The sequence below is a fragment of the Palaemon carinicauda genome, chromosome 41 (assembly GCF_036898095.1).
Source record: "Palaemon carinicauda isolate YSFRI2023 chromosome 41, ASM3689809v2, whole genome shotgun sequence".
Classification (NCBI taxonomy): Eukaryota; Metazoa; Arthropoda; class Malacostraca; order Decapoda; family Palaemonidae; genus Palaemon; species Palaemon carinicauda.
Genome location: NC_090765.1, coordinates 51,877,184 through 51,890,380, shown reverse-complemented (window position 1 = coordinate 51,890,380; position 13,197 = coordinate 51,877,184). Strand labels below are relative to the sequence as shown.

General features: G+C 36.4%; 1 protein-coding gene across 1 annotated transcript in view; it reads right to left on the bottom strand.

Moving 5' to 3' along the window:
* Window positions 1-13,197, bottom strand: part of LOC137632425 (cGMP-dependent 3',5'-cyclic phosphodiesterase-like) — a 105,343-nt gene that overhangs the window by 32,044 nt on the left and 60,102 nt on the right. Inside the window, exon 3 of the mRNA XM_068364358.1 lies at window positions 9,930-10,012. Within this exon, the coding sequence (XP_068220459.1) occupies window positions 9,930-10,012 (83 nt within the window). The remainder of the gene's footprint in view (window positions 1-9,929; window positions 10,013-13,197) is intronic.

Genomic DNA, 13,197 nt, shown 5'->3' with positions numbered 1-13,197 from the left:
AAGGAAAGGATTTTGTAAATGAACGAAATTAATAACCAACCAAAATGCATAAAGTTGAATGATGGATGTGAGTATTTGCATAAAGTAAAACTATGGGAAGAACATAGAGAGAGAGAGAGAGAGAGAGAGAGAGAGAGAGAGAGAGAGAGAGAGAGAGAGAGAGAGAGAGAGAAAATATTAGTTGTTTTTTACATGCTGAAATAAGGACATTGGAACACCAATGACGTATTCAACGAAATACTTTCGGAAATTCATTAATATTAGGAAAATATTCTTATAAAAGGAATAATAATAATATAAATCCTAAAATTTAATTGAATAAGATAAAATTCTAAGAAATCCCCCCCCCAAAGAATAACTATTTACAGAAAAAGTCCTAGATAAACTCACACCAAAGAGGAAAGGAAAACACCACCTTAAAAAAAAAGAGGCTTTAGATAACATAAGATATTGAAAAACGCCTCACACTGGAGGAGAGCCAACCCACCCACCCCCACCAAAAACAACCCACCCACCCACCCCCGCCCAGACTGCACTCGGACAAGGTTGCTTTAAAATCTCATGGATATGGTTATCATGAGGTGCGGTCAATATTTTGTTGGAGCGAGTTTGCTTGCAGGAAGCAGAGTCCAATGTCATTAAGCCGTTCTTTTATTATTATTATTATTATTATTATTATTATTATTATTATTATTATTATTATTATCATTATTATTATTATTATTATCACTACCTAATAATCTACTACCCTAGTTGGAAAAGCATGATGCTAGAAGCCCGAGGCCTCCAACAGGGAAAATAGCTCATTGCGGAAAGTTAATAAGGAAACTACAAGAGAAGTAATTAACTACTGAAATTAAATATTTTAACAATTCTAACATTAAGATTACTCGAGAAATTAAGCATTAAAAATTCTTCATTAATTTTAAATCCAGTGATGTTTTCAAATTCATATGCAAAATAGATCTACTTAAAAAGTTATTAAACTTTCTGCATACTTTCAAACGTTCTCATTTTAACCTATATCTGTACAGAGGAAAAGAACGTTTCTTCCACACTTTCCACAACAAATGGCCCAAAAAGAAAAGAATAATTTCGGAAAAGGAAAAAAAAAATCTGTAAGAAATAAAAGAACGTGGAAACTCTAAAATATGCAACTGCTCCATTGGAATATCAAAGACGCCACTTCAAAGGACGTATGCAAACTTGCAAAGCAACTCGCAGAGAGGATGAAATAATGTTTGGTGGGGAACTTATGTTGCTCCCTTTTCCAAGTGTGGATACCTATACGTGGTGAAAATGTTTAAGTATTGCCATGATTAGATAAGCTGTACTATAGTCCATTTCTTTTAGCGATGCATATTTGCACCGACTCGCGGCGGTGCCCTTTTAGCTCGGAAAAGTGTCCTGATCACTGATTGGTTAGAATTATCTTGTCCAACCAATCAGCGATCAGGAAACTTTTCCAAGCTAAAAGGGCACCGCTGCGAGTCTGTGCAAATATGCATCGCTAAAAGAAATGGACTATAGTCAGGAACACCCATACTAGCTCTGTTTGCTGTGAGCGATCAGACAAAAGTCTCCCACAATAACCAATCAGCAGTGGCCAGCATGGTGAGGAAAATGGCAAAACCCTGGACATGACTAAAGGACATGTCTGAGGCCTGTGTCCTGCAGTGGACTAGAAACGGATGCATTTGTTGTCGTTAATATTGGTAAATGTTATTATTATTATTATTATTATTATTATTATTATTAGCAAAGGTACAACCCTAGTTGGAAAAGCAAGATGCTATAAGTCCAAGGGCTCCAATAGGGAAAAATAGCCCAGTGAGGAAAGAAAATAAGGAAATATATAAATGAAGAGAATAAATTAACAATAAATCATTCTAAAAACATTAACGTCAAAACAGATATGTCCTATATAAACTATTAACAACGTCAAAACAGATATGTCCTATATAAACTATTAACAACGTCAAAACAGATATGTCCTATGTAAACTATTAACAACGTCAAAAACAGATATGTCGTATATAAACTACAAAAAGACTCATGTCAGCCTTGTCAACATAAAAACGTTTGCTCCAACTTTGAACTTTTGAAGTTCTACTGATTAGATGAGATATAACACAAAGTAGTCAATCTACAAAATTACAAATAATCAGATACAACAGCCGATTCTGAATTTAATTCCAGATAAGGAGAGGTATAATCTCAGCGGTGTAACGATTTAAGAACCCCATTACTTGGTTTATGCACGGTCTAGACTTTAGAACATAGGTTCATGGCTAAAGCTCGCAATTTCTGGAACACTCTCTTGCCAACGGACAACGGAAAGAGGATTTCTATGCTGATGAGTCTCACTCTAACATGTACCACATCATGTAATCTTTGGTGTTTGTTAACCTGTCTTTAAAAGTTTGTAAATATGATGGAAATTGTCTCAAATTAATTCTTAGATGTTGCTCGTTCAAGCAAGATACAGGATGAGCCCTTACGGTTTCTTCTGTCGTTCAGGTGACAATAGTTAAAACCGGTATAATACAAGTAATAGGTTTATGGAAATGGCTGACGAATGAGAATAAGAGTCTATGTATAACATTTTAGGACCATTAAAAGACCTGTGGCTGTAAGGCTATTTTGGTCTATAGGTGGCCTTATCTTAAAATCTAAAATGTTCTTATCAATTAAAATATATTTCAAAGCTTCATTCTATGGCTTCATCTGACGTCACTAAAATAACATAGCAGTAGGCCAAGAGGATCACCCAATCAAATCTATGGGTTGTGGTGACGATGTGGTAACATCTCTGTCTGTGGTTCGAGTCCACTTCAAACTCGTTAGTTCCTCTGGTTGCTACAACCTCAGCATGCTTGTGGGCTACGGATGGGGGTTGGAGGGGTGTTAAGGTCTATCTGGTGAGTCATCAGCAGCCATTGCTTGGGCTTCCTTGGTCCTAGGTTGGGTGGAGAGGGGACTTAGGCGCTGATCATATATATATATACATATATATATATATATATATATATATATATATATATATATATATATATATATATATATATATATATATATATATATGGTCAGTCTCTGGGGCATTGTCCTATACAATAGGGCAGTTTCATTGTCCCTTGCCCTGCTATTCATGAGTAGCCTTTAAGCCTTCAAACATGCGATTCAGCGGTTTCTTAGTAAATCAAATCTTCTGACGTGTGCATAGCTATACCTCAAGAGAAAAACGAAACATTTGAGTTATTAGAGAGAAATTATACATTTTCGATGGTGAGTTGAGATTCGGCATATGTAGTATATTAATGTAAAGTTTTGTAATGAAAAAGAGGAATAAAATCTAAATGGGAACACATTCCAATGTAATAAAAAATACAAGGGGGGAAGTTTCTAAGCAATGTCTAAAGAACAGACATTCTGTACTGTAAATGTTCATTGGCTACTTTCCACTTGGTAAGGGTAGAAGAGACTCCTTAGCCATAGTAAGCAGCTCTTCTAGGTGAAGGATACTCCAAAATCAAACTCGGCGTCAATGACCCTCGATGTCAGGATGCCAGAAAACTTCAAATCAACCAATCAATCCAAAATCAAACCAGTGTTGTCTGGTCTTGGGTAGTGCTATAGCCTCTGTACTATGGCCTTCCATTGTCTTGGGTTAGAGTTCTCTTGCTTGAGGGTACACTTGAGCACGCTGTTTTGTCTTGTTTCTCTTCCTCTTTTTTTGATAAAGTTTTTATAGTTTATATGTGAAGGATCTAATTTAATGTTGTTACTGTTCTTGAAATATTTCATTTCCATTGTTTATTCTTCTCTTGCAGTTTATTTATTCCCTTGTTTCCTTTCCTCACTGGGCTATTTTTCCCAGTTGGAACCCTTGGGCTTATAGCATCTTGCTTTTCCAACTAGGGTTATAGCCTAGCTTGTAACAACAACAACAACATCAACAAAATAATAACAATAATAATAATAATAATAATGATAATAATAATAATAATAATAATAATAATAACAAGATTTTATACATTTTGCCCACGTTATTAAAAATGAATTTTGTAAATGGAATGAAGGGAAAAAACATATATGCCAGCATTTACGACATACTTTTGGTTCCTGTTGTCGTAAGAACAATTTTTACATTAAACTAACTTACATTTATTGTTTTCAAAACACATCTTCTTTATTTTCGCCATTGCCTTTTTAATAGACTTCCAGATCATCAAGCGAGAGGCGCTAATCACCTCATTTATACGGTTAATGACGTTGGATTAGGTCCATATCAGCTCTGACAGCTGTACCGATAGTAATCAAGGTGATAATGAGGGGCATTATTCCTCATATTGGACAATGGTAACTTCAGTGCAACGTTCGTTATTACACAATGCGAGGCAGAAAACAGGCCATTGCGCATCGAGTTGCCGAATATTGAATGTTAGGTCCATTATACATTCGTCAGATTTAAATCATTTTAAGCTGGGTTAAAATGTATAATTAAATTTCCACCATATAATAAAGAGCAAGAATCTGACTATATATATATATATATATATATATATATATATATATATATATATATATATATATATATATATATATATACACACATATATATATACATATATATACGTATATATATATATATATATATATATATATATATATATATATATATATATATGTACATATATATATATACATATATACATATATATAAATATATATATATATATATATATATATATATATATATATATATATATATAATCAACCACAATGGCATTTAATATCGAATGCTGCCTTTGTGAATGTATATCCACTGGAAATTCATTTATGATAACTGCTTCTGGCTGGGTAAGGATTTGAACCTATGCCCTGAGTCGAAATAATACTTGCAATCAATCATATACAAATACTGTATATACATATTCCCTTCCGGTCATGCTCAGCGGCATTACCTTACATATAACTACTCGGTCTCTCCTCGTCGGTAGAACAGGGGGGAGAGGGGAGCAGGCAATGACTACCGAGTCCTACAAACTCCCCCAAAACCCCCGTCCTTAGCTCACAAGGATATGGTGAGGCTGTAGACAATACGGGATGCTAACGAGATTGAGAGGGACTCGAACCCCAGTCCGGTGATCACCAGACAGGAACGTTTCCAATAAGCCACCACTAGTGATTTTGTTTTGGAAATATGTAAGGTAACATTGACTTAGTAAGTCCAGCCTCGCCTAACCAGTGTGAGATCCGAAGGAGGCCAGTTCTTTGAAAACTCATCTGTGTCTCTGTTGACCTACCAGAAATGTCAGTACCTGGTAGTCAGGAGCCTAATGTGGGCCACAGCTAGGGAGTCAAAGGAAAAAAAAAAGTAAACCTAACAAAAAAGAGTAAGAAATTTCAAGATGATAGTTAACCAGTAATTTCATCTCCCATAAAGTTTTAATGGAAACATTTTGGGAGACGTCACATTAAATTTTGGTGTGGCCCGGGAAGATTCAGTACGAAATATCATAGAAAGATGAATATAAGTTTTCGATAAGTTTTACTTATCATGACATATAAGTAAAAAATTTAACATTAAATATTAAAAAAAATCCGCTGATGATTGGATAACATGAAAAGCATAAAATCAATAACGTAATATAATAAACTGTACTCGTTCATTACCATCTCTCTCTCTCTCTCTCTCTCTCTCTCTCTCTCTCTCTCTCTCTCTCTCTCTCTCTCTCTCTCTCTCTCTCTTTTAATGACAAATGATTATACCTGAAAGTATCCAGTCATTAGGGGATATGGTTACCATGACTACTGGCGCCGAAATATAAACATAAGGAGTTACATTTCCACATACCTGAATAGTTGAGAGAGAGAGAGAGAGAGAGAGAGAGAGAGAGAGAGAGAGAGAGAGAGAGAGAGAGAGAGAGAGAGAGACTTTTATCCACCTAATAAAGAATGATAACTTGCAAATGAAGAGAGTATATTCATATATGCATTTATACATTGAGTTGATTAGCTAAAATAAATGTTCATGGACCGTCATGAATTAAAGACGTAATTTAATGATGTTACAGTTCTTAGAGATCAGTCTCCTTGGTGTATGCTTTTTGCTGATGATGTTTTACTGTGTAGTACAAGGCGAGAGGTAGTAGAAGAGAAACTGGAGGAGTGGAGAAGAGAAATGGAAAATAGGGGATTGAAGATCAGCAGGAAAAAGACAGAGTATTTGAGATTGAAAAATGGCGAGAATGGGAAAGTTAGTTTACAAGGAGAGAGATTGAAAAGAGTTGAAAATTTCAGGTATTTAGGATCAACAGTTACAGGGGATGGTGATCTGCGGGCAGAAATAATCCACAGAATACAAGCAGGATGGAAGAAATGGAAAAAAAATGCGTGGAGTACTATGCAACAGGGGAATAGGGGTTAAGTTGAAAGGTAAAGTACACAGGACAGTTGTGAGACCGGCAATGATGTATGGAGCGGAGACGTGGGCAATAAGGAAGACAGAAGAGAAGAAGATGGATGTGGCAGAGATGATAATGTTGAGATGGATGTGTGGGGTGACAAGAAGAGATAAGATACGGAATGAGGTAATTAGGGGTACCACAGGAGTTAGAAAATTATCAGATAAGATCCAAGAAAGCACACTGAGGTGGTATGGTCATGTCATGAGAAGAGATGACCAGTATATTGGGAGGAGAGTGATGGAGATGGAAGTACAGGGAACGAGAAGGAGAAGGAGGCCAAAGCGAAGGTGGATGGACTGTATCAAGGATGACCTTCGATCAAAGGGATTAACCGGTGATGAGGTGTGGGACAAAGGTAGATGGAGAAAGCTGACCAGAAACATCGACCCCACATAGAAGTGGGAAAAGATGTAGACAAAAAAGAAGGAGAAGATGACAGTTCTTGAAATATTTTATTTGAATTGTTCATTACTTCTCTTGAAGTTTATTCATTTCCTTGTTTCTTTTCCTCACTAGGCTGTGTTTCCTTGTTGGGGACCTTGGGATTATAGCATCCTACTTTTCCAACTAAGTAGCCTAGCTTGTGATAATAATAATAATAATAATAATAATAATAATAATAATAATAATAATAATAATAATAATAACAATAATAATAATAAATCTACTAATGAGATTTGTAACCATCAATATCTCAATTTTCATTAGATTTCATCTTCATTTTGCGGATTCTGAAAGTTTTCATAAATCGACCTCGATCTATTTGATTCCGAATTCTCCAAAAGACACGGAAGTGGATTCGTCAAATCTGACGTAGCAATCCTGGCCTATCAGCTGAATAAATCACGAGAGAGAGAGAGAGAGAGAGAGAGAGAGAGAGAGAGAGAGAGAGAGAGAGAGAGAGAGAGAGAGAGAGAGAGGGGGGGGGATTGAATCTATACAAATCATATTGCATCATGCTTTCATTACGTTTGCATAGGCTGATTAATCAAATTCTGGTTTCGAGAAAGAGCTTTTATCAACATATTTCAATATCCCCTGTGCCAACACTATTTCGGGAGATATTGCTAATTTTGTACCAAGAGAAACTCATAAAATTAAATTGACACTATGTCAGAGAGAGAGAGAGAGAGAGAGAGAGAGAGAGAGAGAGAGATTTCGTATTTTCTGGCATCTTGACATCACAGGTCATTGACGCTGATGTCTTTCGTTCTAAATTAATTATAAAAGGAAATTAAATTTAAACCCGTAAAGACAAACAGGTCAGTATAAAAGTTAAATTACTACGCCAATATAATTGGGTAAAAATAAATTAAATTTTATAAAGGAAATTAAATTTAAACTAATAAAAACAATAACTTTAAAAAAGGGAATCATGTATGAAAATATTGAAATAAATCATGCTATTATTTATGACTTTGTTCTTTTTATACTAATAAGAATAAAAAGAAAAATGTACCAATTGCAATAACCGTCATACATTTACACATAGTTCAATTATTCAACGAGGGTTATGTAAAGATATTTATTTATACCGTTAAGCCAATCCAAAACCTTTCTATAGTTATATAGGAAATGTTTATTTTAATGTTGTTACCGTTCTTAAAATATCTTATTTTTCCTTGTTTCCTTTCCTCACTGGGCTATTTTCCCTGTTGGGGCCTCTGGGCTTATAGCATCTTGCTTTTCCAACTAGGGCTGTAGCTTAGCAAATGATAATAATAATAACAACAACAACAACAACAACAACAACAACAACAACAACAACAATAATAATAATAATAATAATAATAATAATAATAATAATAATAATGGGCTCTACACTGTTAAAAATTTGCCGTAATAAACGGTGAAATTTCTGGAATATATGTTGCCGGGTATTTACCGTTTTAATAACTAATATATTGACGTAAAGGAGTGATATTACGGTCACTACACAGTAAAAAAAATAACAAAAATAGGGTAAAATTACGGTCGCCTGTATTTTACTGAAATACGATCGAGAACAGTATATTTTTATGGAGAATTTCCGATTACAATTACGTTTTTTAAGTATAAGAAAAAACTACTTTCATTTCACACTAGAAAATTTCGCTCTTTACGATTCCTAAAATTGTTTCGGTAAAAAGGGTAATTGAAATTCAGAAAAAAAGCAAGACCTACGAGAATTATTAAACAAATGCGCAGCCTCTACTAACCTTCTTCTTCTTGGGGTATTAAAGCCAACACTTGTTGTTGGCACGGGCCTTTCCCTTGGTTGGCCCGTAGGCTCAACTAACCCTCGACCATCTCATCAAGATCGTACCGACTGATTAAATTATGAAGACGACACAATTATAGCGCTTTCATCCAACAGTAGCTCGGACAATTTATTTCGAGTGGACTTTGGAAATACTTACCAACCTTAAAATTCTTTTAAAGGACTTCAGTTAAAGGTCGCAAATTATGCCAAAAATTGAATTTGTGATCGCAAGCTATATAATTTGTAACTGTAATTTAAATTTTTGGCAAAGTCCTTAGATAATAACTAGAGGGGCATTCAATAGATCGTAGACCACAACGGCAGTTTATTTCTCGATCTTTTGCTCGATCTTGACCTTGACCTTTGAGCTAGGACTTTCAAAGTTGAATTACTTCCACGTCTCAACATAACAATTAATCCCTGAAAGTTTTTCTACTCTATGGGTAAAATTGTGGCCAAAACATAACCTTCTCCCAATTTCGTTGGCGGAGGTAATTAAAAAAAAATTCAGGTGCCTGCATGATAGTGTATAACCACACAGAACAGAGGAACTATCTCACTTCACGTCCCTTGTTAATATTAAAGTGAAATATCCTGACCTTCGGAGTAGTTGTGATAACAAGGTAAGCGTGACATAATACACTGAATTAACTGACAGACAATCAGAGTGAAAAACTAAAGAAACCAGACCTCGCCCGTGGAAGACGAATGACAAATTGCATAAGCCAAAGTAATTTGATTGTTAAGTTAATAGATTACGCAAAAATAGGGAACTTCATAACCAAACCAATCAAAACTAAAACAATAACAAATATAAAATTTGGAGATCGTAATCATCTAATCATGAATCTTTTAAAAACGCAATGTTGAAGGTCAGATTTCTTCCGGAAAATTTTGCCATTATAGAAGCCAACAATATTTTGTAGAATAATCTACTTTCCAGTCATCTTTTTAATTTGCATTAAATTCTATAGTATGATTTCGCATCCTCTCTTCATCCATTTACGTCCCCCTAAAACTCGATTGTCAAAAAAAAAAAAAAAAAAAAAAAAAAAACACACACACACACGCCTACAACAACACAAAGTGTGGTAATGTAACATAGTAGCAGAAATGCTCTGACAATCTTCTATAATGATTGATCTAAACATCTAATTACATTTAACATGTCATTCCTGTAATGAAAAAAAACATAAAGGTTGAATAAGGAGACTCACTTGAAAGAGCAGAATTCTTTGTTGAAATCACTGGGTTGCAAAACCTCAGCTTGGACCAACCGATCGACTTCTTCCTTCGTCACCTGTAAAGAAAAAGAAACGAACTGTGAGGACACTTAAACAAACCAATATCACATATCTTGTAATACTTATACACTGTGGCTACATCGAGCATTACTTCTTATGGTGTGCAAGTAACTCTCGCCTCTCTTCTCACACTTCCTCCCCTGACTCTGTCACCACAGACTCTGGCCAGCTTAGGTGGAGAGGGTGCTTGGGCGCTGATCTTTATAAACTTGATATGAGTTGGTACTGCATACATACATACATACATACATACATACATACATACATACATATATATCCCTAACACTTGGTCCAACTCTCTTCCCAGCCAGAAGCTATTATCATAAATGAATTCTTGCTTGAGGGGGTCCTTTTTTATCTGCTAATTATTTTGCTTTGGATACATCACATGCCTATATTTGGGGTCCCTTTTCATCAATTAAAGTACCGTTGAACATAACGAGTGTATAACAAAATTGTATCAACTTTTTCTGTTCGATCAAGCTTATTAGAGAAACGTAATACCAGGGTTAAGGTTTAATAGCGTCATAAACTGGTTTACTATGAAGGGGACAAAGTGTAAATTGGAGACGTGGAATAAAGACAATATTTCATAAATTAATGGATATGTTAAAAAATTGGAAAACATGAATTAGCTAGTAGGTTATAAGCACCACAGATCTTAAATAAATATTTGTAAACGAATGAAGAAAAGATGATTTCAAATTATTTAAAAATAGTTTTTTAAAATTGACGTCAGATAATAATGATAATCAAACGTTCAGCTGGGCTCCACAAGGCACTATAACAGTTAGAAGACCCAAGCCCACATGGCTGAGGAATATGATGCACGAAGTAGGAGATGATGAATGTGGAAGTATTGAATTAAAAGCTTAAGATAGAGACGACTGGCGAAATCTAACCGAGGCCCTTTGCGTCAATAGGCGTAGGAGATGATGATAACTAATGATTATGGATCAATCATCATAAATTTTAGATATGGATAAATAAAAATGCTACGAAAACAAATAGTTATAACTCTCAAGTATCATAAATTTTTAGGGAGTAATGAATAAATACTGACCGATTTAATAGATAAAATAACATATTGCCAAAGTTGATAGATATTGCAAATGAAAATAGGTAGTTTTTATTGAATACAGTGCTAAAATGATGAAGTGAAATTAGGATAAAAAAAAAATAGTAATTTATGCTCATACAAACAAATAAACTAACTCGTAATCATCAAGCGATGCTTATTAAAGAACAGGTATAAAATATTTCAACGCAAATGTTTTAAGATAAAGTAATAGCTAAAAAGTTCTCCTAACTGGCGTAGGAATTGATTGACCTTACGAATAATATGCTTCAGATGTCGAGAGCCTTCCTTCGAAGAAACTCCAATTAATATGGCTGTAGAATAAAATAAGGCAGTAATCCTCCAGGAAAACATGGTTGTTGTGGCCTGATTGGTAACGTCTCTGCCTGGTGTTTGCCAGTCGGGGGTTCGAGTCCCGCTCAGTCTCGCTAGTGCCATTAGTGTCTGCAACCTTACCATCCTTGTGAGCTAAGGTTGGGGGGTTTGGGGGAGCCCATAGGTCTATCTGTTGAGTCATCAGCAGCCACTGCCTGGCCCTCCCTGGTCCTAGCTTGGGTGGAGAGGGGGCTTGGGCGCTGATCATACGATATATGGTCAGTCTCTAGGGCATTGTCCTGCTTGATAGGGCAATGTCACTGTCCCTTGCCTCTGCCATTCATGAGCGGCCTTTAAACCTTTAAACCTTAAACTACTGAACTAAGAATGATTGATTGATTGATTGCTTTGAGGTTTTCTATGAACTAAGAGTGAATACCATATATACAATACTCCCACACCTTCACGTACTACAATAGTGAGGGTTTAAAGGCCACTCATGAATGGCAGAGGCAAGGGACAGTGACATTGCCCTAGCAAGCAGGACCATGCCCTACAGACTGACCATATATGATCAGCGCCCCAAACCTCCTCTCCACTCAACCTAGGACCAGGGAGGGTCAGGCAATGGCTGTTGAGATAGACCTATAGGCTCCCCCGAATCGCCTAACCATAGCTCATAAGGATGGTAAGATTGCAAACACTAATGGCACAAACGAGTCTGACTCGTACCCCCGACTGACAAACACTAGGCAGAGACGTTACCAATCATATATGGAAATTAAACACGAAAAGAAATCAGTCTTGAGAGGTGTATGTCAATATACCACCTTATGGGTTGTGGTGGCCGATGTGGTAGCATCCCTGACTGGTGAACGCCAGACTGGGGTTCGAGATCCGCTCAAACTCGTTAGTTTCTTTGGCCGCTTCAACATTACCATCCTTGTGAGCTAAGGATGGGAAGGGGGGGCGGTTTGAGGGAGCCTATAGGTCTATCTGCTGAGTCATCAGCAGCCATTGCCTGGCCCTCCTTGGCCCTAGCTTGGGTGGAGAGGGGGCTAGGGCGCTGATCATATGTACATATGGTCAGTCTCTATGGCATTGTCCTGCTCGTTAGGGCAATGTCACTGCCCCTTGCCTCTCTCATTCATGAGCAGTCTTTAAACCTTTATGGTCAAAATTCGTCATGCATTATTGCTCATGACGTGTCGACAACTTTGTCAAACATGACTGCTCATCATATGCCGACATCTTGGTCAAATATCACTTATCATGATGTGTCGACAACTTCATCAAACATTACCGCTCATGATGTGTCCAAAACTTCATCATGCATTACTGCTCATGATGTGTCCACAAGTCGCCTCAGAGAATGTTTTTGACCAGAGTTGTCAGGTTGGTCTTTTTCGGGCCGAAGAAACTCCAAATTTGGCATTTTTCGTGGTAGATACCTAAATTTGGCCTTTTTAAAAAATTGGTTTGCCTTAAATCCTATATATTCGGCCTTTTTCTACTATTAGGTTGGTCTTTTAAACCTGCAGTTGATCAGACGTTGGCCTTTTCTCATTTAGAAAACCTGGCAACCCTGTTTTTAACCATAATTGCCACAAGCAATCCAGCTCCCCTTTTTGGTGAAACCAGGTCAGCTACCAGGGGAAAGAAGCTACGAACCCTTCACATCAAAGGTTAAATGAAACCAACAGCTGATTTTCAGAGGAACAGACATCTGATAGAGGGTTGATGTGTTCTCAGGGGGGGGGGGGGGCGTGAGACCGAAAATAGAAAAAA